General features: G+C 40.3%; 3 protein-coding genes across 4 annotated transcripts; 1 reads left to right on the top strand and 2 right to left on the bottom strand.

The window, feature by feature from the left end:
- Positions 1-5,609: 5,609 nt before the first annotated feature.
- Positions 5,610-17,749, top strand: garre1 (granule associated Rac and RHOG effector 1). Its single transcript, XM_055154791.1, has 13 exons — positions 5,610-6,859; positions 8,820-9,032; positions 9,457-9,597; positions 9,676-9,771; positions 12,321-12,482; positions 12,629-12,784; positions 13,242-13,339; positions 13,560-13,685; positions 13,768-14,888; positions 15,213-15,381; positions 15,520-15,657; positions 15,730-15,805; positions 15,868-17,749. The coding sequence occupies exons 1-13, from the start codon at positions 6,362-6,364 to the stop codon at positions 16,204-16,206; spliced, it is 3,333 nt and encodes a 1,110-aa protein (XP_055010766.1). The 5' UTR covers positions 5,610-6,361; the 3' UTR covers positions 16,207-17,749.
- ss18l2 (ss18, like 2) lies at positions 17,714-18,768 on the bottom strand. Its single transcript, XM_020941351.2, has 4 exons — positions 18,522-18,768; positions 18,141-18,217; positions 17,982-18,072; positions 17,714-17,905 (listed from the first exon to the last, which is right to left on the bottom strand). Exons 1-4 carry the CDS (start codon positions 18,588-18,590, stop codon positions 17,843-17,845), a joined length of 300 nt encoding a protein of 99 aa, XP_020797010.1. The 5' UTR covers positions 18,591-18,768; the 3' UTR covers positions 17,714-17,842.
- Positions 18,769-19,290: 522 nt separating this feature from the next.
- On the bottom strand, positions 19,291-27,028 carry lsm14ab (LSM14A mRNA processing body assembly factor b). Of its 2 annotated transcripts, none has more exons than XM_020941582.2 (10): positions 26,694-27,028; positions 26,168-26,331; positions 25,959-26,091; positions 25,653-25,850; positions 25,441-25,518; positions 24,723-24,899; positions 24,497-24,647; positions 22,016-22,042; positions 20,054-20,288; positions 19,291-19,980 (listed from the first exon to the last, which is right to left on the bottom strand). In XM_020941582.2, the coding sequence occupies exons 1-10, from the start codon at positions 26,815-26,817 to the stop codon at positions 19,957-19,959; spliced, it is 1,311 nt and encodes a 436-aa protein (XP_020797241.1). In that variant the 5' UTR covers positions 26,818-27,028; the 3' UTR covers positions 19,291-19,956. The 2 variants fall into 2 exon arrangements, with proteins under 2 accessions (XP_020797241.1, XP_055010769.1); XM_055154794.1 differs by having other exon boundaries at positions 19,291-19,977.
- Positions 27,029-27,043: the final 15 nt, after the last annotated feature.

Raw genomic sequence — 27,043 nt, 5'->3', positions numbered from 1 at the left:
ACTTTTAGTATCACAGACATGATTTAGCCTTTATTTTTTATTGAACTGTATCAAATCGATTTGAAATGTATCATATCGAATTGAAAGTGCACTGCATCGAGATATGTATCGTATCGTGGCCTGTGTATCGAGGTATGTATCGTATCGGCAACTTCTTAATGATAACCAGCCCTAGTGCGCGCCGTGGTAATTAATTATATGTGTAAATGTTATCATTCACACCTCTATTCACAGCTCATTTACATATCAATGCTGGTCCAGTAACCTATATATACGGCCAATATAGTCACTTTACAATAGGACAATAGAAGAGAAAGCCTGTTTGTGTGGGAGCTACAGCAGCTAATCGCTAACCAATGAGAAATAACTAAGACTAGCTTCAAAATCGACACATTTCCAACACTCACCGCTCACACAGGCTCATCCTCACATCACATGTCTGCACTAATAAATGTCCTTTTAATCCTGACTTAAACCAATTGTCCGTAAAAAGAATATAATCTTAGTGTTTGAATCTATTGCTGCAGGTGTAAACAAGAACATGTGAGTGATGTGACTCTGGGGGTGCATTCATTGACAGTACAGCCACACACACAGACAAATAGGTAGATAAATACTGATGTGGAGCCACATATTAGGACATTTATCTGTCTGTAAATTGGATTAAATGAACATAATGTAGAGTGTAAGCTTATTGTTATAAGTGGGTATAACATGCCCATATGAAATATCAGCCCATATTGGCAAGATTTAGGCCGATCGCCGATATGTTTCCAGGCGCCCGTATCAGCCGATAATATCGGCCGGTCCCTAATTTGCAAGTTTGAGTGACCCTTTATTATTAGTTGGTCTACATCTCTGAAGCTGAAAATGCTCTGTTCTACCTTGTGATGTCATGAAGAAGTGGCTTTTATGTTAATGGCTATCTTTTACCTTTTTGTTCAGTAGAGATTGGCAATTCCAGGGCTGAAATTATCCAAATGATTCTGTTGATGGTATGGAGTTTAAAATAAAGTAGACCACTTCCTGTATTACAACATGATCTCACAAAGTGCTTTCAGTCTGAGAGAAGAACTCAGCCTAAGTATGTAGGATTTGAGTGTTAAACATGTATGAATGAAACTAAACGCAACTCTTTTAAAAAAAATGAGAATACAACATTATAACATAGATCAGAAAATGGCGTAATATGGACCCTTTTAAAAAGGAATTCCATTACACCAGATACGCATCAATCATGCATCAAAACACAACACAAAGAAGACACAATACAAGCATCATTGATACATGCCTATGCCACTAATATATTTTTGTCGGCTGTTTGTCCAAGGGAGGAGCATCTCTATGTGCATCCGTCCCAGGTCCTCAAGTTCTGTGCACTCCACCACATATAAGTGTAATTGGTGATATACTTTTGGTGGATCAGTATTTGTAGTTGGGCTATTGGTGTTGTTATTTAGATTATAATAATAATGTTATTATTATTAAAATTTTGACCTCTGTAGTCACTCAGTCGGCTGTAGTTGTATTACAGTAATTCCAAATTCAACATCTCACCAGCCTGGGCTATCATATAGTCCAGCCCAGTAGCCCAGCATATACCTATATTTGAAAGACTAATTTGTTAGTTAGCTGTGAGTTTGCCTGCACCACACTGATACGTCGTCATCCCCCGGTCCTCCTGAGTGCAAAAGCAAAATACAGACTGTATAGATGTGTATGTATTGCACTTAGTAGGAAAAGAGGCTGGGACAGCACCCAGAGATCTCATGGGTGCGCTGTTTGTAAAGGGCTCAAGAAACTTCCAGGGAAGGCATTCCTGTGCTTCATTGGCAACAGATGTAGGAGCACGATTATTCCCCTTTTGAGCTGAACTCCTCGGAGTGTCTAAAAACAGTGGCTGTAGACTGAACAGCAGCTGTTTAGGCCATGGAGGCCGAAATAGACTTCACGAGAGGCTAATACTGGTCCAGGACTGTGGCTTCAGCAGCAAAAGGCCTGTGGCTCGCACAGTGGTGCACAGATAAGGGGCTGTCAGCACGACTGACCAGCAGCTGTCCTGTCTGTATATGGGGCAGGCTAATATCACTTTTTCAGACTTTTTCATGCATGTCGGCCTCAGAGATCCCTTTTCAGTAGGAAAAACAAAGACTTTGACAGTGAATTTACTACAATACAGACATTTATGTGTTAAGATGTGAGAGTTTAGAGTTGTCTGAAACAAAGATTTTATAAAGGCAGGAAAAAGAGCAGATAAAAATGCTACAAATGCACAATGTAATCTTAAAAAATGTTATAATATAAATTCATATGTGGAGTATATGTATTTAATTCATATGTGGTTGTGGTTAGTTGAGGTGGGTGATATCCATTTTTTAATATCATCATACCGGCATAAGACACACATGGTGTGTAAAATGGATCATATAGCGTTCTTTCATTAAGAGAATTTTGAATTTTGTTGCTTTAAATGCAAAATACACAATTCACTGACCAACAAGCCTCTTGTTTCTGTCCCCTCCCCTCTCACACAATTGTCTGCTCCTGCCCACTGACACCTCTTAGCTCTTCTTTGTTTTGCCATTTTAAACCCCAATAACAAGTACATGTGTGAAATTGTTACAGTAAATAACATTGGAAGTTTGATTGTGAAAGTCAGTGCACAAAGACGCATTGACAAAATGACTTTCTTTCCTCTTTTGTGGATGCACACACAGACAGCCAAGCTAACACTGTACTTTAATTTTAAAACACGACTAATGCATTTGAAAATATGAACGACTTGCTTCATTTTGTGCCATATGCGCAGGACAGCAAAATAAACCATACAACTATAGAGCTATCGATCTATTGTAAGAATTTCAATGATTTTCATCTGTGCAACTAATATATGATGCAAATTCATATGTTTAAGAGCTAAACTAAAAAGCAAATGTGCAGATTTGAGAAGATTCCTTATTTGGACTTGAGAGGGAGGAGTGGAGGAGCAAATACACCTATAGATCGATCAAATATAGCCTGGGCCTGTGGCTGGGCTCTGACTGCATGATTGCACTGGAAGTGAGAAATTTACGTTATGTTTTATCAACGGCCTGCTGTTAACGCATGGATATACAATGCGTTCAATTGAAGGAAAACATAGTACTTCTCTGTGTATAAATGGCTTCACTCACCTGTTTGTCTTGTCCAAGTGACTCCTCCTCCATCCAAAACAGTAAATCCAAAGTGAGTACATATCCATGATGCATGAGTTTATAAAGTGAGAATCTTATTCATAGCTTGAGTCCAGCTCCACATGGTCCACATCGCTCTATACGTACTGCACAGTACTCCACTTGATTTGATTGTGATATACTGTGTCCTAGCATTAGGTTATATTTTTGCTCATTTTTGTTAAACTTTACATTCATTTTCATATTGTGCCATACTTGACTCAACTTAACCCTGATAGGCATGTATAAGCACATTTCTGATATGTGCCATAATTCTGTTTTGGTGTGAATATTCTTATAAAGACTTTTCTGGTCATGTTGCCACTTGCCAGAGTTGTCCATGTGCACAGAGAGATACATCACACATGGCTGTGTGATTTACTACACAAGGGCATAGTCCGTCAGTTTTTGTTACTGGCGACAGGGAGCTTGCTCCAGGAAACCTAAGCTCCATCTTGTTGAATCAGAGCAGCTGACATGTGCGGTGAGTGAGGAAGCAGAGCTAACATTAGCACTAAGCTCCGTGTTGGAGGAGGAACAGAGGAAGCTGGCAAAAGGCCAGTCCTTCCGTGGGGAGGACTCTGCATCACATGCATTTGTTTGGGTGCAATCTCTAATACTGGAGGCTGGCAGCCAATGGAGTTCCCTTGTTAATATTTGATGCCTTGTCGACCTCACTTGGGCAAATCTCTTGAGACTTCTAATACTGGAATTAGACATTCTGTTCAATATATTTTTGTACATCACAAAATAACAACAGCAGTGAAGTTAGAAAATCAAACAATCAAATGGTCTTTATCAATAACAGATAAGCAGGTTAACCAACATTCACAGGAAACAAGCAATTGGATAACTGTTCCAGGGTACTTCAGACACTTTGAGGAAAACTCCAGTGAAGGAGAGAAGTGAGAGATTTTCACATGAAAAATTAAGTTTGTTTTGTATTGCCATAGTCCAGTGGTTTTCAATAGGTGAGGCCCGTCTCCCCTGGGAGGCACTAAAGAGCCACTGAGGAGGCGCGACTCATGCGGACTAAACCAGAACTGAACCAGGACTGAGTGGAGGTATGCCCACGTAGACCATCAAGTGACCATGGACAAAAGGACCGGCACGGGGCTCAGCGCACCCGTCGCCCAATTGTGCTATGTGGAAACCCTGCTCCACCGACTTGGGGTTCTCACTCTCTCACTCTCTCACTCTCTCACTCTCTCACTCTCTCACACTCTCTCTCAAGTCCAAGAATAGTCTGGTTTAGACCTGGTTTAGACCTGGTTTAGACCTGGTTTAGACCTGGTTTAGACCTGGTTTATTCAAAAAATATATTAAATATATTAAGGACTGTGTGTGGAGAAAGTGAGCAGGGCGGTTGGCTGTCTTTACTTACTCTAAGGGGAGGCTCACATTCACCCAATTTGATAAACCCCTGCCATAGCCAATCCACAATAATATCCTATTTTATCCTCTCAAAACAAAACCACAGAGATGACACGGTCAGCCTTTTTGAGTCACTCCAGCTCTTCATTTGTATGTCTTTGAATCTCTGTAATCCATAGAGTGCACAAGTTAGCCACTGTTGATGTGATGTTTCCAAATTGAATTTTTTACATGATGAATTAAAATATAATAATAAATAATCAAAAGCCAACAGGAGAAATGCATTTCTTATATTGCTCTGGTATTGAATGAAGATACTGAATGACTCCCACAGCATGAAGACCAACAGATTAGTCTGTTCTCTAACAATGTCCTCATGCTGAAAAGTGTGTGCTTTTCAGACAGCCAGTGAGGTATGAAAATAAAATAATAAAATAAATCCATAGGCCTCCAGATTGACCACCTTGATTTTATTCAAACTGCAGCTTTATAACCTGTCATTGCAGTTTTATACCCATTGTACTGAAAATATAATGACAGCTTCCTCAAATTACCAATGTAGGGCACCATCTAAAGCAATATGATAATAAGAAGCAAATATGATAGTAAAAAGAAATATCACTGGGGACTGAAAAACATGCGAGAAACATCATTTTGTTGGTAAATGAGAGCCCAATGAGCTCCTTCTTTTAACCTGTGTCATTGGAATAAACAAATCTGATTGCACGAACATGTTGTGATTCTATCTTGAGACACAATGGAGGCTGCGGGGACCAGACTGATATCCATCTATATAAAAATACAGAGATATCTTTCTGAATTGCCAGGCAAGATGTCCACTACTCTTCAACATGGACAACTTTAAACAAAATAAATACAAATTAGCTGATGGAAAGACACACACACATACGTGCCAGAAATTCAGAAGGGACACAGCTCTCTGTGAAAAGTTGGGAAGCTACTGTTTGTTCAAAAATACTGAATGTGTTCTTTTCTGTTTCTGCCCTTTTTTCCATAGGAAATGACCAAGAGGCCTTACAGATACATTTGTGCTTTCGTCATTCAGTCTGCTTCCGCAGCCCATAGTGAGATCTGGAAGCACACTTGTTTCCGCAGTGACTGATATCTACCTCAGCCAGCTGACAGGAGAGACCAAGTGCTCCAGAAGTTTAGAACGGACTGAGCCATCGTCCCATGCCCTGCTCTGAAGAGGCGTAAAGACAGACTGGATCTGTCTACCATTTGGCTCCACAGTAACACTACCAACGGGCGCATGAGAAGACCTCCTGTCTATCTAGTTCCAGCATATACTTTCCACAATTTCATGATTTCTTCCATTGATTAAAATGAACTACTGCTCTTAGAGCAAGTGATTATATTTCATATACTTAAGATGTAAATATTCTACTCTATGAAGGAGCCCTCACCCCTCTTCTGAAGAAGTAGTAATGCACTTTAAAAGTTGTGGCTGTACTGTCACCTTTTACCATTCAATAAGGAGGGGTCATCCTTGGCTCCATTACTATGATTCTTCTGTTGGAGACTTTGCTGGTTTTTAAACTGGGCCCGAAGCATCTGCAGCAGTGCTGCAGGTGAGCATTTTGACTGACTCCTCTCACACACTTCTGAGATGTGCCTCTGGCAGGTGGAGTCCCCTAGATTTGTTTTTACAAAACTTGAACAGGTTCAGGACAATTTGATTGAGTTTTTGTGAAGGATAGAATTATTTGCATCAAAGACTAAAAACAGGAGCTTCCGGTGCTGGTGCACCACTTATGTATTGTTGTAGTGCGCAGGAAAATAAAATGGACTACAAGCGTCGCTTTTTGCTCGGCGGGTCCAAGCAGAAAGTGCAGCAGCACCAGCAGTACCAGATGCCTGAACTGAGCCGAACCCTGAGCGCCTCCCTCGCCTCCACATGCTCGGCTTCTTCAATGGGAACAGGGGCGGTGAGTGGCAGCGTACACCCGCCTGCTTCTGGTGCCACTACTGCTGTTGCTGATATTCAACAAGGCATCTCCAAATACTTGGATGCTCTTAACGTGTTCTGCCGGGCCAGCGCCTTTCTCACAGACCTGTTTAGCAGTGTGTTCAGGAACTCTCATTATTCCAAAGCAGCTATGCAACTGAAGGACGTGCAGGAACACGTCATGGAGGCGGCCAGCAGGCTGACTGCTGCAATAAAACCAGAGATCGCCAAAATGCTTATGGAGCTGAGCGCTGGGGCTGCCAATTTCAAAGACCAGAATGACTTCAGCTTGCAGGATGTTGAGGTGAGTTTGTGCTGAGAATATGAGTCTGTGTTGAACTGTGCACAAAGTCGCTTCACTGTCACTCACTGTTGACTGTGGCTGGTTTGACCTGTTATTAGTACTTAGTAATACTTGACTTTGTGCTGTGTAAATATTTTACTTCTAAGGCTTTTGGCTCACTTTTAATCTGCTGAATCAGACCACATCCCAAATCATTGTTGTCTCACATGGCTTTATGGTATCCACTGACTCATGACGTATGCTTTTCCAAATGCTAAGATGCTAATAGGTGTGCTGTCAGCCGCCTGGTTTCATGAGTTTCCCTGCTCCAGTGGCATTCTCACACCCAGTGTTAAGCCTGTGTCAGGATCTAAGCGCTAAGTGTGAAAAACACTCAGGATGTGAGATAGAAAGTCACTCTGCATACCATGCAATCTTTTCACTGCTCTCAATCTGATATAATGCATAATATTTAATACTGATATCAGACAGGCTTGACTTGTGATTAAGCACATGCTATAAGTCTATAAACTGAATAATTGTTTAATAATACAATGTAGTTATTAATGAAATGGGTACATTTATGCCACTGTCTCTTAAATCCCCCACAGTGTAATTGTGAGAGTGGACAATAGCTGTGATGTGTCATGAGTAGGAATGCAATGAATGTGGCTTAAACCATAACAGGAAGCACTTTTGAACCAGTGTTGGTTGGATTCTCTGGGCTGGGCTATTAGTTATACAGTTGAATATTCTCTTAAATTATTTTATGGCAATTATGGTAGTTACAAACCCAGAAGTAACTGGATGCACTTGTGGCCTAAATCCAGGTCATAAAGTGTTTAATCCCTGAAGAATTAAATGCTTTGGTCTGGTAAAGCTAGTGTCATCTGGCAATTTTATTATAATAAATCAAATAATTATACAAATAAATACATTTTAGTTATTTTAAAGAAACACTAATCTACTGATTAACCATCTAATAAATTTGTTAGTTTTGGAGAAGATTTTAATTTTAGTTTGGCTCTGCTTCTTTTTTAAAAAATGGGAAAAAACAACACACACATATTCAAGTCACCTTCCACATTTTTAAAATCCAGCCAGTCCAAATCACCAGTCCAGCATTTATCAACCTGAACACAGCCTTGCTTAGAAAAGGCACCTGTCTCTTGCCACAGCTATTGTTCCGTGTATCAAAATACCTGTGGTATTGTCAGTGGATCAGTTTCTTCTATTTACATATTCTTCATTCACATGTTTACGAAGATTATGTTTTATATATTACATTATGTGTTACTTATGTATTGTATATTTTTGGGTTGTTTATATAGTTATATATTTTCCTCAAATTATGTAATTTTAAATGTACTGTAAACTCACCTACAACGTTTTTTTTTTTTTTTAACTATAAATCTTTAAGAAAGCAGTATAGTCATGTTTAGTGCAGTTATCTCTTCATATTAAAGTCTTAAATAACTTGTGTATGTTCTAGCCAGCAAACTGACCAAAACAAAATATCAACTTGTGCTGTTAGATTTAAGGCCGATAGCCAAAGCGCTAAAAAGTCCATATATCAGCCAGTCAATCTCTACATATTACTAGCCCACTCAGTGCCATGTGCTTTAGTTTGTATTCCCTGTTGTCATCTCACCCAAATAGCAAATACTTGTGGTGTAACAACATAGCTACCCTCTGAAGATATTTTCAGCTGGTACCTGAAAAAGCACCCATTGCCAATAGTGGACTATGTGGTGTCCAGTTTCTGTACTCAGAAGTCTGTTCTTCTGAAAAGAAAGATTTATTAAAAAAACACAAAATTTTAATTACATATAGTATGTCTGTTATGGATGGATAGATAGCTATATTGATACTGCCAAACATTTAAGATGAGTTAAATGATTTAGTCAGCCTTACAAAGTTGTTATGCTTTGTGGCTTCTATTGTGTTTGTAAGCACAAGTGTTTTTCTATTTGTTTTGTAGGTGTTGGGGAGGTGCTTCCTCACGGTGATGCAGGTCCATTTCCAGTTCCTGTCCCAGGCATTGCAGAAGGTGCAGCCTGTGACCCAGTCATGTTTGGCAGAAGCTCTGGCTCAGGCCCAAGAGCGTTGTGCCAATATCCGCTCCCAAAGCTCTGAGCATGCACCCCTTACAGAGCTAGATGAAGCCTCTCGCTCATGGAGAGGAGCAACTGAGGTATGTTGTGGTGACAATGGGTGCCACAGGATCTTGGTTTTCTCATTAGACTATGTGTATAGCATGCCTACACTGGAAAACTGTTCAGCAAATGCTCTACGGTGTACATTGGAGGAAATCTCATTTCCTTCTCAAGTTTGAGATAATGTTTATAACCTCTTTTTTTCTATTGCTGTGTTGATACCTGTGAAAGTTCAGCTAAAGCATTGGTCAGTGGTCATCAATCACATTGGACTTGTGAAATGTATTATAACATGTTGTTTACAGTTTTGTGCTGACAAGAATTTGAGATAAAAATATTACAGGTTGTTAGTGACTAAGTTTGCAGAGACTTGTGTTGGGGTGTTTTTTATTGGCATGTTCTTCCTGTTACATTATTGATGCATTACAATGGTATTTCATGAACTTATTGGACTGTTCTTAGGCAACAGCAAGGCTAAGAGAAAGAGGCCGAGATGGCTGTCTGGCAGGCATCCAGGTTCAGCAACTCTTCTGCTCAAACACCACCACTATTCCTGAGCATCAGCTGAAGGAGCTCAACATGAAGATTGATAATGCTTTACAGGTACACAAAAATCCAATAAGACCAACTTTTCTCATCACTATTTGTTGTAAAGTTTGTTGGTTTGGCATTTAATTCCAGGCATACAAAGCAGCACTAGAAAGCCTGGGGCATAGTGAGTATGCTTTGAAGGCCGGCTTTCACCTCAGCCCCAAGTCCATAGAGACTGCCTTACAGGTATGATCATTTTGTATAAGGATATATATATATATATATATATATATATATATATATATATATATTAGGGCTGGGCAAAAATAAAAAAATGTAATAGTGATTAATCGCATGAGTTTGAGCGATTAATCACGATTAATCACATGTTATACGCAAAACCAATTAATGAATTAAAAAGTAGAGTATAGCGGAAATGTAAATGAAAGAGCCACACATTTGTTGGGCAAACAGCATTTCTTTCACAGGGGAACCCTCTGAGCCTTCAAGGTATTCAGGGAAGGCTCAAGAAAAAATATTGAATGGACGTTTGTACTACTAATATATTTATTGAATATTTTTTTATGCTGTGAGTAATGAACACTACACTAGTAATAATTTTTAGATCAGTGTTATAAACTTGGACTGATATTTCTTAGGAAACAAAGGGTTAATATAATGGAATGGAAATGGACCAATCACATTTTTTCTTCCAATGGTATCTGGGTAAATCAGTTACTCCAGCACTGAACTAAAGAAATAAGCTCAGCTCAGAGCCGGTACCCGCGGCTGAGTCCGCGGCCGGAGCCGGAGCCCGCGACCAACGCCCGCGGCCGAACTCGCGGCCGGAGCCCGCGGCCGAACCCGCGGCCGGAGCCGGAGCCCACGACCAGAGCCCGCGGCCGAACCCGGAGCCCGCGACGAGAGCCCGCGGCCGGAGCCGGAGCCTGCTGCCGAACCCACGACCGGGCCAGCGGCTCGCGGAGGCTTGGGCACGTTGCATCTCACGTGGTCAGAAAAAAGTGTCAAGAAAAGACGTCAAACTTAAAGAAACGCTCGCGGTGGACTTTTTCAAAATAAATGCCAGTGAGAAACAGACGTTTACAATAAAATAAATAAATAAACAATAAAAACTGCGTTAACGGCGTTAAAAAATAATTGTCGGTGTTAATGACTTTATTAGTTAACGCATATATATATATATATATATATATATATATATATATATATATATATATATACTATATATATATATACTAAATATATACTAAATATAAAGCCTGAACCAATACAAGGATAAGTTGAAATTTATTTGATAGTACTATTTGATGACCAGGTCCAAGCCAAGTTTAACCACTGTACCATTAAAGAAATGGGGCCAAAATAATTGAAACCACACTAATACAGGTCTAATTTAAATATTATTTATGAACATGGATTTTTTTTTAATGCATGTTTTGTGAATGTGGGCCATTGGAATACATTACATTGCCTTTTGTGGTCTTGTGTTAAGTTTTTTCTGTAAAACCCATAGACTGTATAAAAGAAGTGGACTAAGTGAATGTGACGTCACCCACAACGTTCAGCGCCACTCAAATAAACCTCCCAATGCTAATGGTTACAGGAGCGAATTTGGAGCCAGTGTCCATATTCAGAAATCTGACCGCGATTATCATAGCACCCACAAGAGCCAGTCATGATTGAGGTCATTAAATGTGCCTGCCCTTCTCACCGGAAAGTGGGAAGGGGGCTTACTTAGCAATGAAATGCATTAGCTGTCATTCAAACCTGCTGCTAACACTAGCGGGAGCGACCTTGGGGAATGAAGGCACCTGATTTGTCCGTTATTTATGTTCATGTCTTGTATTAGAGACAAAATAGTGAAATGAAAAATTCAGGATCATGTAGAGCGGGTTAATACGAACATTTTAAGACCAAAATGACGAGGCTCACTGCAGCAGTTGCAGAGAGAGGGGCGACAAGATCCCAGTGTAAGTGAATTGGAGCCAGGGACAGAAGGAGCCAGAAGAGCCCCTTGGCACACTTCCTATTTGGAACGTGGCTGCTAGCGTGTTAGCTATGTCCATTCATATATATACGGTCTATGGTCAAACCCACATTTTCAAAGAAAATTGTAATTCCTATTTACTTAATTGCATATTTTGTTTTGGACATAGACTGTACAGTCTATGGTTTAGGCCCAACTAGCCTCAGAATTCTCAAATTTCCATCAAATTCCCATTTCAAAAATTCAATTCTTCCTTTCTTTATGGGCTGCAGCTAATAGGCTAATGAAAAGAATGTAAGCATACTGGTTATAAGGTTAACTAACAAATGTGTTTTGATGCAAAAAGCTTCAATTGGTGTTGAGCGGCTTAAAGGTGCCCTCTGTAACTTTTTGGTTGAGGGTCCGTCACCTGCTTGTTTCTATGGATATGTCATTGCTCTGCCTGGAATGTTAGATAGTATGACATTAAACAGTTCGACCTTATGTTTATTTAATTAGAGATGATTTTATAGCAAAAAAAACTAGAAAAAATTTAATTTTGAGTGGGGTCGCTTCTCCACAGATCTGACCTGTAACGTGGCCTGTGTGAAGATAGAAAGATTTAATGCCATACTGTGAAACATCCTAGACAAACCATGGAGAGAAGCTTTTGCTGGACCCTCCACCATAAAAGTTACACAGTGCACCTTTAACATTTGTCATGAGCTTAGGTAGCATGATTTATTCATTAGAAAAAACTAAATTTATCCTGATTCTTACCTAGTTTTATTTTGACCTTTGTGAACAGGGCTGTTGCAGTGATGCAGAAGCCCAGCAGGCTGGCAGGATGCAGACCACCTCTCAGCCAATCCAGTGTGAGCTCCCAACAATCCCGGTGCAAATCGGCTCGCATTTTCTCAAAGGAGTTTCTTTTAATGAGTCAGCAGCAGAAAACCTTAAACTTAAAATGGTACGTGCTATGTAGCATTAGAGACACACAGGTTGAGCACCACTGTTGGCAAGACATATTGTTACCTTCCTACAGGAAAGCATTACTTCTATCACAGAGTACTGGCTGAGGAGTACATTTGTTTTTGGAATTCTTTATTTTTTTAGCACACAATGCTGCAGCTCCTAAAGGATGTGTTGGGCCAAAATGGAGTTACCCCGAATGAGTCTCCTGTCACAGAAGTTCTTAACCAGGTCTGCCCTTCCAGCTGGAGAGGAGCATGTAAGACGGCTGTCCAGCTGCTCTTTGCCCAGGCTGGTCTGGTGAGTTCTTTCATTTTTTGTTAGTCTTTTGGGGGGATATATAGAATTGAATTTATATGACGCATTCAGCAACATCCATGTTTTTACTCCTGATTCTACCATTTTGAATGCAATTTTTATTTGGCTGCTTACCCTATGGTTAGTGAAGTCTATGGTGTATTGAGGAGACAACTCCTGCTTAAATCAAAGTAAAAACATACACTCATGTCAGATTGTTGCCACAAACCCCACTGCCAGCACATTTTCCTATTAGACACCTGTTAAACAATGGTGTAACTTCCTGCATTTCATGATATAAATTTTCTCATTTGCTCACTGTTGACATCGAACTAGCTGCAGTTTTAGGATTAGTTTCTTATTTTTTGTGGTTGCTGGATATGATTCTAAAATCATGTTACTATTATTATTTTTTGCCATGTGGCCTCATATGTATTTGTGAATTTGTGTAATCTCACAGGTGGTTGTTGACACAGCCCAGATAGAAAATAAAGAATCCTATGCCCCCCAGATTACATTGGAGGGATCGAAGGTGTTTGTGCAAGTTCCCTCTACATGGTAAGTGAAGTCACTATGTAGCGCTAGTGCAGAACTTGACATTATTTCAAAATGAGTCCAGAGTATGAATACCTTTAGGCTAATCTTTAGGTGTTAAAAAGAAATATGTATACGGATTGATTTAACCAGGGTACACACAATTGGGGCTGGGTGAGGTTAAAGAGGAAAAGGAACTTTTAAAAAAATATATTATATTTTCTTATATATAAAATATATTCAGGTGCCTAAAGGAGGACCCAGCTACAATGTCCTTGCTTCAGAGGAGTCTGGATCCAGAGAAAACCCTTGGGCTTGTAGATGTTCTGTACACTGCAGTGTTTGATATCAACAGGTGGAAGGAGAGAAAGTATGTTTTAGGCTTATTAAAATTTAAAAAGCATGATACAGTGTGGTAGCTGATAAATGACATGTGTTATTCCTCTTTGAAGAGAGCAGGCCCTGCCTACTATCCAGATTCAGTTACAGCGGGAGAGTCCAGATTTCAGCAACCAGACAGAACTGCCCCCGGGTACCAGCTCAAAGACCTCCAGTGGATTGCCGAAAACTATATCCAAGCTGACATCTAAATTCACCAAAAAGGTCTCTTCTAGCTCTAATAGCGGAGGGAGTTATTCTATTCCTAGCACCCCATCTCGCAGCATGCTAACAAACAATGCTTCTGAAGAAAAGAAGAATCTGACCAACAGTGATGGCAGGCTACAGAGTATCCTACCAATGGGGAGCCTGCCCTGTGGCCCCGCCTCCACACAAAACCAGCTAGCCAATGGATCTGCGGCTGACGACCAGGGAATGAATCTGCCCACTGACCAAGAGATGCAGGATGTCATTGACTTTCTCTCAGGATTTAATATGGGCAAATCCCAGCAGGCCTCACCCTTAGTGAAAAGGAGAAATTCTGTGGCCTCTGCCAATCCAGCTGAGCTTAAGCCCCCCAGCGGAGCCCCTCCAACATCTCACTCCATCTCCCATAGCAGTCTCCAACCTCTCCAACCCACCCAGAGCCTGTCCCAGTCACAGCCACAGGGCGGCCCTCCAGCCCCTATTCAGAAGCAGCAGCCCCAGCCCCAGGCCCAAGCACAGCCAGTCCCTTGTCAAACACAGCAGCAGGTGCCTCAGCAGCAGCAGCAGGGCCCCAGCCCTCAGCAGCCCTCTCCCCAGGCACTGCCATACTACCAGCACCTCCTGCAGCCTATCAGTCAGCAGCAGCCTGCTTCTCCACATCCTCCACAGCCCACTCCACCTCAGGTCCTGCCCCAACAGAGAGTGGCTAGCAAGTGGCTGGGCCCATCTGGACAGCAGCCTACTGCACAGGGGCCCCCAGGCGGACTCTCACCTTTGGGACCCATTGGGCAGTGGGGCTCCCATGGACTGCCAGACCTCAGCTCAGACCTGTATAGTTTAGGACTGGTCAGTACATATATGGACAGTGTGATGAATGAGATGCTGGGCCAAAAGCCTCAAGGGCCCCGTAACAATACTTGGCCCAACAGGGACCAAGGTGATGGCTCTTTTGGTGTCTTGGGAGACACTCTGCCCTTTGATCCGGCAGGTAAGCAATGAATAATTTTCAAATTAATAAATATTTGGAGGTTTCACATCTACCATCTACTGGTGGCGGGGAAATAAATAAATAAATAACTATATATATATATATATATATATATACACACACACACACACACATACCACTAACGAACTAACTCTTGATGCTTAATGATTAATTCCCAAATATAATTATTCACATAAGAGAATTTGCATACCATTGTGTTCAGATTACCATTGTAGCTCAACAATGTGAGCCCTAGGTACATAAAAACAGAACAGCTGATTGTGCCAAAACTTATAGTTGCCTTTATCCTCTTTGTTTGCACAGTTGGCTCTGACCCTGAGTTTGCACGTTATGTGGCTGGTGTCAGTCAGGCCATGCAGCAGAAAAGGCAAGTGCAGCACATTCGTCGCCCCAGCAACAGTCGCGGTAATTGGCCAATGCCTGAAGAGCAGCAACACAGAACCTGGTCTCACCCGGAGTACTACAATGAGAGGTATGTATGTAAAAATGGGAGCTGCACAGTGCCATTAATAACCTGACTGATTAAAATATTTCACTACCACATGGAAGATGACTCTTCTCTACAGCTTCTCTCACCTCTTGATAAACGTTTTTCATATTTTTCGTTCAGCGACACTGTAAATAGCAGTTGGTCAACCAATCAAGGGGATTCCGCAAGCTCCAGTGATGAAACCTCCTCAGCCAATGGGGACAGTCTGTTCTCAATGTTTTCTGGCCCTGATCTTGTGGCTGCAGTTAAGCAGAGAAGGTATGATGCAAATACTAGAACTGAAAGTTAAGCTACTGCTCACTCTGAACTTAAACAACGATCGGTCCATAGAAAACACAGCTGTGGAGAGCCGGAAGTATGCACGCTGCCCTCACCACCACTTCACCACATTGGGGATGATAATCAGGTAAATTAACATTCCAATCTGACAAAGTGTACACCCTATTTAAATTTTAATTTTGTTCACAGGACAGCAAAACTAAAACCTGGCCTCCAAAAGCACCCTGGCAACACTCCAACACTCATACTAACACCATGCCCAATCCCAGCTCTTCCTTGTACCAGATGAATATCCCACCATCATCACAGTGGAGTGACTCAATGCAGATGCTTCAGTCGCCAGTGTGGTCCACTGCCAGCGATTGCTCCTCTGCCACGGGCATCTCCTCTGGTTTTCCCTTCACCCAGCAGCAGCAGCAGCAGCAGCAGCAACAGCAACAACAGCAACAACACAAACACATGACCAAGGGCTTTAAATCCTTTCCCCTCAAACATGAGCACAGGCCTTCTTACCTTCACCAGTACTAAAACTAGTAGTTCATAGTACTGGTACATAGCCTGGAGTTCTGATCATCTGTGAGCCACATGTGTAGGAATGCACTTGATAGCCCATACCTTCGATTGAAGACTGCATGGTAACCTGCCTAGTATAAAACTGTAAAGACACTGGCTGGCTTCATACCATACAAACCCATTTCAACACCAACATTTCTTGAACTGCCATATTTTACGTACCAATATATTTAGCAGTAGAAATGCTAATGGTCGTTTCTGTCTGTCGAACAGACTGTCAAACCAGTCTATCTCCTCAGACAAGAGCTGGAGACTTGCAGCTTCTGCAGCTAAATTTACAGTAAATTTGGAGTGGGTTGCAGAGGGGCAGGAATACTCTTTTTGGGCCCATAATATACTGTGTCAACATAGCTGTAACTGCCAAATCTCACAAAGATGACCCAGACTACAGCTAGCATCTACTGTTTCATAGCTTGTAAAATACTGAAGATAGAATATAAATATTTAGTTCTTTTTTTTAAAAAAAAAAAAGGCTTTGAGCAGGCTCAGCATTAATATAGTTTGTCACTGCAGTGGTGTCATTTGAAAGAAATACACTACTTTTTCAACAACTGACCAGAATTCTAGCAGTAACTGTGTGCCATGTTGGTATTGAAAGCACTTGCAGAATATTTTTTCCAACCAAAGCGTGCAAAAATGACTGGTGCTGGAGAAATGAGCGATAGAAATAAGCAGTGAAGTTATAGACCCCAGTTGAGGAAAGCTTTGGGAGACTTCACATAACTCATTTGTTTTTACAATTGATAGTTTGTTTGAGATTAACACTAACTCCCATAAATGTTTTGAATAATACAATATTTTTGTGCATAGTTGACAGTATTAATCTTATTTTTGTATTTTCTTACATGTTATACCATTACTGTATGTTAGTATTCTTGTAGGCATATTTCATAATACATTTTTCCACCTCCCAACATGTGAAAAGCACATTTTCATATAGTTATTCTGTCATCTTAAAAAGTTACCAAATATGCCATTTTAAACACTACAATTTGGTGTGATGAGGGTGTTTTGGATCCCTTGTTTCTTTGGTTTCCATATGGCAATGGGTTGAATTTAAGCACCCAGAATGTTATCTATTGTGATGTTTGCGGATGCCAATGTTGCCTGTATTTATGAGAAGACACCATGTTTTCAGAAAACTATGTTAACATGTTTACAGAGAATTGTTTGCTGTATATACATAAATATATCTTTTTTATAGTTATGTGCTTTGCACAATCAAGATAGGGTTTGTTGCTTTTTGTCTGTTATCCCCAACTGTTGCAGTCTTCTCACATACATCTTTACAGACCCTGGACTGTAACCGTTGGCTTCTCAGCTGTGTCAAATGGTTTACTAGCAGCTTCTACATAGTAAAAAATACACGTTGCCCTGATAAAAGATATAAAGGGGAACTGCTTGGCTTACGTTGCTTGTTGTTCTTGAGCTGGCAACTGAATCTTTACAAGTGTACCAGCAATGCAAAAAAATAAATAAAATTTATTAGCAGTACAAAGTGTCATGTGGTTCCTATTGTAAAAAGCAAAGAGGTCCTGAACCAATCCTACAATTGATACTTTGATAATGGCATTACAATAAAACTACTCATTTATGATCCATCTAGGTGACCATTTGCCGTTGATGTAGCAGAAGAACCTTCACCAGATGTGGCCTGAAAAAGGAAAGAGATGATGATGCCCTAAACCAGTACATAATACACAAATGTTTCATACAACACTTCTTTATACCTTTGAAGACGAATCCGATGGTTCTGTGTCAGGACTTGCATCAGCTATTGTTCCCAAATACACTATGTTTCTGTGCAATATCTGTTGATACCTGGAAAAAACGACACCAGAATATGAGCATGTCTAAATCGATAATAGATTTAAAATGCTGTGACTTACTGGACACACTCTGCAGCTCTTCCCTTCTGCATATATTCTGTGATACATCTCACTAACTGGTCGTTTTCATCTAGAAGCTGATGTAGAAACAAAACAAACGTTTCGTTATTTTGGTATTAAACAGACTTTTATTATAGTTCTATGATTAAACAAGACATTTTCCACCAACGCAGTTCTGCAGAGTGCTGCCACGACCCTGTTCCTAACCTCAACAAACCATAACACTTGTTTCTAAACCCAAACCACTTGAAAAATAAATATGCATTTACGCTAGCTCCTAGCATTGCATCCATAGATATTAGATTTATGCTGTATTAACAATTTTATAATAGTTTAGTAGACTGCTTGGTGAGCGGTGTGATAGATTAAAACATGACTTACTTGCTGTATTGTTTCTTGGTTAATTTTCGCTTTCCCTCGTAGCCTTTTTGGCACGAAAACGATAGACATATTGATGTTTCGGCGCTTGAGCTAACGTGTTATCCTCATAGACCGTATGGCTATCCTACATCTGGCCACAAAATTATAATAAAAGTCTGTTTATAGATCAATGCATCTTACGCATCTTACGCATCAGCGTTACGGTTTTTGTTCTTCTTCGACTACCCAATATATATGTCACGGTCTGACATCTAGCGCCTGCTACTGGACAGAACAAGCAAAGACAATATGTGCCATACATACGCACCATCTTGTGGACTTAAGTACAACTGCAGTGATCTCATACGCTCAACACGTTTCTTAATGGGTTTGTTTCTTCGACGTTTATAAAATCCTGTATTTAAGGATACAGTTAATGATATACACTTAATCTGCAGTACAGCATACTGTATATTGCACCCAGACATGAAGACCCTTTGTGGTTGAATTATTTTTTTTTGTCTAAACACATAAAAAGTGACCAGTGTGCTTACAGAAAGTTAAAATGTCACTAGCCTACTATACCTTAAAGCAAATAACCTCATTCCCAATTACTCTTAAACTAATCATTGCAGTTTTCATTTTATTTGTGCAGCAATCACTGCAACTTTAACTTAAAGAGAGAGCAGTGAAAACATAAAAATAAAACAAGTCATAGTTAAACAAATTTAAAGACTCAGATACAGATTGTAGTTTCCTCAAAAGAACAAAACCAGACAAAGACAAAATGTAAAACTAAATTTTGGGAAAAAATATCTCAGCTTTATTTTTACTGAAAGATTTGATTTGGCCGCCCCATACAAGAAAATAGCAATTAATAATTACCGACTGTGTTCTGTTACAATATCTTACTGGCTTGGTATATTCACAAATATCAGTGTTAAAAATGCAATGGACAAAATAAAGCGCCAACGCTGTATGTGTGGAAAAATGCCTATGCTTTAGGTTCCCATACATCACTTCCACAGGTGTGCAGATGTAAAAACATGGTTGACAAACAACTGACTGACAAAATGTAAACAGATGAAAAACAAGAGATGAATTCTGATAAAGATACTTTGCAAAATATGAGCAAAACATACATTCATAAATCATTATTTTAGTTTGAAGGCGTTTCCTTAATTTGGCTTTGTTACACTGACTTACTGGAGGAAAAAAAAAAAGCAGAACATAAACTAGCTACTGATCACAAGAAGTGATCTACTCACAGTAACAAAAGTGATTTTAGCAATTCACTTGCATTATCAACTTCTTTAAGAAAAGACTGTAACTGATGCAAAAATATTTCTTAAGGTACAGTCTTCAAACTCTTATGAGTATTAAACAACAGGGGCACAGTTGCGGTTGACAAAATTCATGAAGAGGAGCTTCACTTCTTTGTGGTTTGCTTGTGGAATTATGCTGCAACTTTGTTATCCTTCTGAAAGATGGGTAAAAAAAAGTTACACATTTAAAATAAAGAGCTTGAAAAGTTTATAAAATGGGTAATTTACCCTGTATTCAAAGTCAGAAAAGTCCCGTCCTCTTCCTCCTCTGTATCCCCCTCTGAACCCCGGTGGTGCATCACGAGGAGGCCCAAATGAACCCCGGCTGGAGGGTCGCCCACGTCCTCCTCGAGGCCCAAATCCTCCCCTACCACGAAAGCCGCCGCGGCCTCTATGCCTCAGAGGAATGCCAAAGGTCTCTGCATTCATGCGCCTTTCTTCTGCCCAGGTCGGCCTTCTGTCCCTGGCACCAGGACACAAGACTCAATATACTACTTTATGTAGAAAGCAAAAATAAACCAAATATTTCATGTAAAAGTTCAGTACTGGGTCCAAGACTGTCACTCTAAGGACATTGTGACTGAAAACACAACATAATAATTCCTTAGCATCAACTAAAATATTAATAAAACTACTGTTCTAATTTATGCAGGGTTCAACAAGCTTTTAATGCCATTAACAGATGTGGAAAGAAAGATATTTAAAAGTGCATTGTGTAACTTTTCTGGTAGAGGGTCCATCAAATGCTTTTCTCCATGGAAATGTTATTACTTTGTCTGGAATGTTTCACAGTATGGTATTAAACCTTTTTTATATTCATGGAGACCAAACCAGTCCAAGTAACAAGTCAGATCTGTGGAGAACAATCCCGCTCACAGGCAGAATGCCTGTTTTTCTAGGTATTTTGAGCTACAAAATCACCTGTAATTTAATAAATGTAAGTTTAATGTCATAGTGTGGAGCATTCCAGGCAGAGCAATGACATCAATAAAAACATGGACGTGACGGACCGTCCACCAGAAAACTTGCACAGTGCACCTTTAAGCTTTCACCTTGTCAAAGTGATCTTTTTGTGACCACTCAGCAGAATGAAAAGAACCTATAGTTAGTTATTATAATGCAAACATTTATAAAGCGTTAGGGATTTGGGATCAATGCATATATTGAAAATGTTTGCAGACAAAATTACTGTCCACTATAATATTGCTGGGACATGCACAAGAAACAAATGAAGACACACATTAAGCCGGTGCGACCTGCCCATAATTGAAGGTTTCCTTTAAAATACTCTTGGAGTGGTTGGTCCCAAACTTTTTGTAGTCACATACCCAGAGACTTTTGATGATTAGTTACATAGCTTTCCCCTACTGTGACTCGGAACACATTATATTATCTCTAACAGTAAAAATACTTACATTAAAGCATGTGCAGTTTTAAGTTTTTGTTTTTTTGTCCAAATTCCTATCAAAAAACACGGGCCCAATCATCCTACTCCAAATGTGCAAACTGCACATATATCCATAGACTTGGCACATTATGGAAGTGCAGGTAATTTGACAGTCTTTGCACAGACTAGCTTACACTTGTTATGCATTATGCCACAGTGCATTTAATGTTGTACATACTTTAGACACAGCAGTGTCTTATGTGGCCACTGCAATTGAATGTAAGCAGCATAAAGGGAAATTAAATGCCAAAGCCCTCTGAACAGCTCCTTCATCCACGCGAGTTTAACGGTTAACACTATCCGGGGCTCTTGGTTCCAAGACGCGATCAAACAGCTGAAGTCCAAGCGAGGGGATACAGGACATGCTCCACATTGGAACAGCAGCTTTTCTGCAGCAAGCCTGTCCCCCACATTGGACCACAACGCAACACCTTACCTGTCTACCTCGAGCACTCTGTCTACCCAGCTTGGGGGCACGCTATCAACTCGGCTCAGGGTGCATTCTTTGTTAGCTAGATACGAGAAATATTTTTGGCACAACTGCCAATATTTTTTATGTTGATTGAAATTAAATTTAATGCTTTTAGATAGGCTCCATTTAATGACTTAATGCTTTTTAATGCCCAGCTGAAACCCTGCTTTATAGTGACAAATGTTTGATTATTATTTCAATAAAGTCAAAAGAACAGTTAGGAGAGCATCAATGCTGCCTCCTTCAACATGACTAAAAAGAATTTACTTACTTTGAAAATCCTCTTTCACCTGATTTCCTTAAGAGAAAGAACATGTGGTTAGGTCCAAAAGTATTAAGACAGTAAACCAAACTTATTCAAGCTACAGTTATATAGTTATGGCCGTAGAGTACGGACAACATCATGTCTGATGGGAAATATCAGAAAAGTTTTATCTCAAACAATGCCCAAATTTGAGCAACAGTTCAGGGGCCTCATTTATAAAAAAACTGCGCAGGAGTTGTTGTAAGTTAGTGCGTACACCTAGTAGCTACAACAGGCGCCACGCAAACTCCATATTTAGAAAACCCACCGCACGCACCAAACCACGCAATCTTTGCTTTATAAATCCCACCTGCAACTACAATTTGCGCACGTAAACCCACGTCACGTCACGCCCTCTCCACACCTCCACCTCACCATAAAAGGAGCATGTAAAGTGACCGTGAATGAGATTTCCATAAACATGAGCCGATAATCAGTGGGTTTGGCCGAGACACGCGGGACAGAGGGAGGGGGACGCTCCACGCAGCACCACGCAGTTACGTCAAAGACTTTATTAAAGACTTTATTAAACAAGGTTTAATAAATAAATACAAAACTAAAAGTGACAACAATGACTCATCTGTTCATTTAATTATATTTCATAATATTTAGGCAGCACATCTTTGCAGTAAAGCCCATGTGTTTTTTCGCTGTTTCAAGAGTTTTATCGCTATATTTTTAAGTCTGTCTATGATGTGTGTGTGGACTGGCCCTATATATATATGCATATACACGTAGATATGTGCACGCGCTGATCTGAATGGTCAAATTATGAGCGCGTGCGAGAGATTCAGATGCCCTCCCCTGGAGAGGGAAAGGAGCGAGGGAGGGACACGAGGATACGAGGACACAGATTTATCACGAAACACATCAGATACAGATGTTATTCTGCCAATTAAAGTCCACACGAAACATCCAAACTGCTCACCTATGAGTGTGGGTCTGGGTCTGACCTCTGTGAGTGTGGGTCTGGGTCGGGACGGGCATTATTCTGTTCTTCATACACTCAGAGAGCAGCTCTCATGTGCAAGAGTTCCACATTACACAAAAATGTAGGGAAGATTTTGGTTCGGGTCAGGTTCGGGTAGTAGGCTTCGTGTTGTCCGCAGACTCGGGTCACTCTGGCGCTCGGTGCGTAAAGACTAAAGTAAAAGTGTTAAAGTTGCGTTCATTAAATCAAAGCCTGGCTCCTGCTGCATCCAAGGGAAGTTTTCTCTCAGGTCGGGTCATTATTTCGTCCTCTGTGTTGATCACAGACTGTGCTCTATAGAAGTGTATGGTCGCGGTGTGGACTGTGGGAGACTACGCTACACCGTGTCCGGGAATGTGGCCGCGCTCGTGCACGAGTTTCAAATGTATAATATTGTGGAGAATAATGAATGGAATAAGCAGCCCTTCTCCTTGTTTTGGCGAACCAAACATTTAAATGCGCAAATCTGAAGGTAATTCTTCTATATACGTGGATTTTCTGATCAAACACTTCCTCAAACTCTGTTCACTTCTGCTTCTCTCCACGAGTGTCGCTTTTTCCCTGTGTCTCCAGACTTTGCGTAGAGCTTACAGGAGGTCCCGAGTTGGCGTAGAGTTAAGCCAAGAGTCGAGTCGCCTTAGTCGAGTTTTATAAATACCGCGGTTGGCGTAGGAAGCTCGCTCGCACACACGGATTTTTGCGTAAGCAAGTTTTAGAAATGAGGCCCCTGGTCTTTAAGATGAAGCTGGGTCTTACTGGGGGGTTTAAAGTAATCAGACATATAAAAAGTACAACAAAAATGGGAAAGGTATGGAAATCTGCAGTAAAGACAAACTGGGGACGGCACCCAGAGCCTAGTGAGTCCGTTATTTGTTCATTTCTGAGCACTGAAATAAGGCAACTTTATTTAAAAATAGTTGCAGTTTCTTTATGCTACCCAGGATTTTCCAGATCAGTCTCCATTAAACCTTACAATCTTGAACTGCATCAGATTTATCATTCCAAATGCACTGCACTGGCATGCAGAACTCAAATAATCATGTTGTGTGCATTTTTGAACAAAAAAGTAACACACTACATGTATAATGTTCATCTTCAATATATAGAAAATGATTTGTGAGCAGCATGTGCCTGAGTCTGGAACCCATGGACATCACCAAAAGCTGGTTTGCCTCAATCGTGACACTAAGAAAAGTCTATACAGTTCTTGCTCATGTCCAATTACTTTTTAAGTAGAGCCTTCCTTTAAGTGCAGACTCAGCTTTGATCTGAGAGTATTAATGTCCAAATTAAAGCACACATCAGTTGTATACGGAAAATAAAAATACTACACTGACCACTACAGTCTTTTATCCAGTAACACTACCCAGTTGTGATACTCTTTTCCTGTCATCATTTTACTGCTTTGTTGAATCACTACTTATCCTTATATTTCTGGTATAGGACAGGCATGAAAAGGAACAATTAAATGGGTATACCTTGAGTCATCACAGGACAGGTTATCAAAGAAGGACTTGGATTTGTCATAATATGTGTTAATGACAGTCTCTTCCACAGCTGCCCCCTCATTAGGTGTATGTTCAGAATCAGCACTTTCCTCTCCATTTAGTGCCTTATCAGCTTTGTCATCTATAAGTAGTACCAAACGCAAGTCATTATTCCTACATGTAAATGCAGTACTTATTTGATTCAGCCATTTTATACCTTTGAGTTTAAGCTTGTTTTGCAGTTCCTTATCAATGTCATCTTTATGAAACTGAGCATTGGCAGTTTCAAAGTCAAAATCCTCTTCAAACTTCATCGTACCATCCCTGCGCATGTTTACTCGGCCTCTGCTGCGGTTTCCTCTTCCACGGCCACGCCGTACAGCCTGAGCAGAAGCTATATAAAAAAAATTTAAAAAAAGAAGCTAAAAATAAGGTTCATGTCAATATCAATGCCGATAAAGAATTCCTGATTAAAGAATAAGTGAATGAAAAACAAGTTTATCACCTGATCTACCATAGTCTCAACAAAACACAAATTATACACACATCATTAATACTTAAATTGCTACCTTTAAGATTTTTTTTTCCACAAGGAAGCACTACATGAAATATGTGGCATCATGTGTCTAATGCCCATTCTCTGAATGCCATAAGCAACCTACCAATGTGACAACCAATGTAGATTTAAGAGTATTGATCAGCAATGCTTGCCATTTCTCTGCAACAGTACTCATTACAACGGGTCTACTTTACCAATTTTGTAGTCTTTTCAAAGACAGTATTTAGCAGTTTAAGTGTGTGAAATGAACCAATTCATGTTTGCACTTTGTGTGATAAAGACATTCACAGTTGTACTTTAAAATTAAAATGATCACTGTGTGAAACTGGGGGTGCACATTTTTTATGGAAATTACAGTGGAGTAAAATATTCTTACCAGCTTGGTGCTTATTAGCATCTTGGGTTTCAGCAGTGATGTCACTTTCTGCTTCAGGCAATTTCTGAACTTCCAATGCTGTGAAAAATAAAGTATGCAATGAAATTAATTCAAAATATGAATTCTAACTCATTACATGTGCCTTTACATACAGTTCACCCATTTTCTGAGAAAAGTTCTAAAGCAGTTTATAATGCAAGACTTGCCCTTACATTTTCTCTGTTCAAGAAGGTCTGGTGGCTTCTGGCTGACACTAGTTGAGGAGGAGATGGGGGCCTTGGGCACTGATGCTACTGCTTGAGCCCTTAGCCCTACAGGTGCAGGTGGAGCAGGAGCTGCAGACTGAGGCGGCTTAGCTTGCTCTATGGTTGGGCTTTTGGTTAAGGCATCCAGTGAGGGACTTGTGCGATCTGCCATCATTTTAATGGTTGTCAACTTTTATTACTTAGAGGTCCACATCATACTTACAATTGTAAAACTTTGATGAAATTATATTTGAATTGTAAGACTACATTTACCTGCTACAGTTGATCCAAATTGATGGGCAACTCCAAACTGACCATAGGGTGCCACAGGAACACTGCTGAAGGAAGCAGCAGACTGAAATGATGAGGACGGTGCAGCTCCACTGGCAGAAGATCCAAGTGATGACTAAAACCATAGCACACATAGCTGCAACTGACTTCAGGCACAAAAGCACAATAACAATGTAAAAATTGGAACATACCTGAACAATGGCAGGATCATGTGGAGGGGAGGTAGTAGTCTTGGGTGCCTCACATACAGTCAAGTCCTTTATGTCACTGCCTCTAAAGATGATGTATTCAAATATCTCATCTCGAGGAGGAATGGGTCTATCAGTCGGCCTGTTTTCAGTCCCAAAAGACCGAACTGTGAAGACAATAAAACACAAACTGGTCCTAGTTGTTCTGAAAGTTTGCAATGTAATCCATAATGATTATATATTATGGGCACTTTCCAGGTGGTGGTGTTTAACGTTGTTTAGTTTTTTTTATCTTGTTTTAAAGTGCCCACTGTGTTCTCTTGTGTCACTATGGCCAAATGTGACTATGATTCTGATCCTGTTCTAATTTATCAAAACGTAAACAAAGAACGGAGGACAACTCCAACAATTATAGCATAGCATTAGCTGTAACCAGTTAGCTAACTAGCAACGCAACTCATTTTATTTACCCTCTACAGTTCTAATATTTTCCTCGAATTGTTAACTTACACTAAATTATTGATCTTACCTTTAGCAAGAGCCACAGTCGAGTTTAAAGTATCAATGGTGTACAAAATGCCTTCATAGCGGATCCCGGCCTTAGAAATTAGGCTAATTTTGCTGCCAATGTAAGGCGTCCCTCCTCCACTCATGTTGGTGCTCTCTCAATTTACACGATAAATAAAACCAACTGCGTACGCCCAGTGAAAAGGCAGCTGCAATTTAAACTGCGAGACAAAGCTAACTACATTACACGAGGAAATGAGTTATCCTCAGGTTTGAGTTGAACTGATCTACCACCACGACATGGCCGTTTTCATTTCTCTTCACCCACCGCTAAGCATGCTGGGAGAAAAGGAATGGGGGGGCCAAAACAGG

The sequence above is a fragment of the Boleophthalmus pectinirostris genome, unplaced genomic scaffold (genome assembly GCF_026225935.1).
Source record: "Boleophthalmus pectinirostris isolate CB_2022bp ecotype Guang Dong unplaced genomic scaffold, ASM2622593v1 HiC_scaffold_19, whole genome shotgun sequence".
Classification (NCBI taxonomy): domain Eukaryota; kingdom Metazoa; phylum Chordata; class Actinopteri; order Gobiiformes; family Gobiidae; genus Boleophthalmus; species Boleophthalmus pectinirostris.
Note: the sequence above shows the minus strand (reverse complement) of the source record. Positions and strands in the feature narration are given on the sequence as shown.

Coding starts and splice junctions, on each gene's coding strand:
- garre1 (XM_055154791.1), top strand. CDS start 6,362: ATGTATTGTTGTAGTGCGCAGGAAAATAAAATGGACTACAAGCGTCGC. Junction 12,785..13,241: donor TCTTTGCCCAGGCTGGTCTG/GTGAGTTCTTTC, acceptor GTAATCTCACAG/GTGGTTGTTGACACAGCCCA. Junction 14,889..15,212: donor TCTGCCCTTTGATCCGGCAG/GTAAGCAATGAA, acceptor TTGTTTGCACAG/TTGGCTCTGACCCTGAGTTT.
- ss18l2 (XM_020941351.2), bottom strand. CDS start 18,590: ATGTCTATCGTTTTCGTGCCAAAAAGGCTACGAGGGAAAGCGAAAATT. Junction 18,218..18,521: donor ACCAAGAAACAATACAGCAA/GTAAGTCATGTT, acceptor TTTCTACATCAG/CTTCTAGATGAAAACGACCA. Junction 17,906..17,981: donor CATCGGATTCGTCTTCAAAG/GTATAAAGAAGT, acceptor TTCCTTTTTCAG/GCCACATCTGGTGAAGGTTC.
- lsm14ab (XM_020941582.2), bottom strand. CDS start 26,817: ATGAGTGGAGGAGGGACGCCTTACATTGGCAGCAAAATTAGCCTAATT. Junction 26,092..26,167: donor ATGATCCTGCCATTGTTCAG/GTATGTTCCAAT, acceptor CTATGGTTTTAG/TCATCACTTGGATCTTCTGC. Junction 24,648..24,722: donor AAACAAGCTTAAACTCAAAG/GTATAAAATGGC, acceptor TACTACTTATAG/ATGACAAAGCTGATAAGGCA.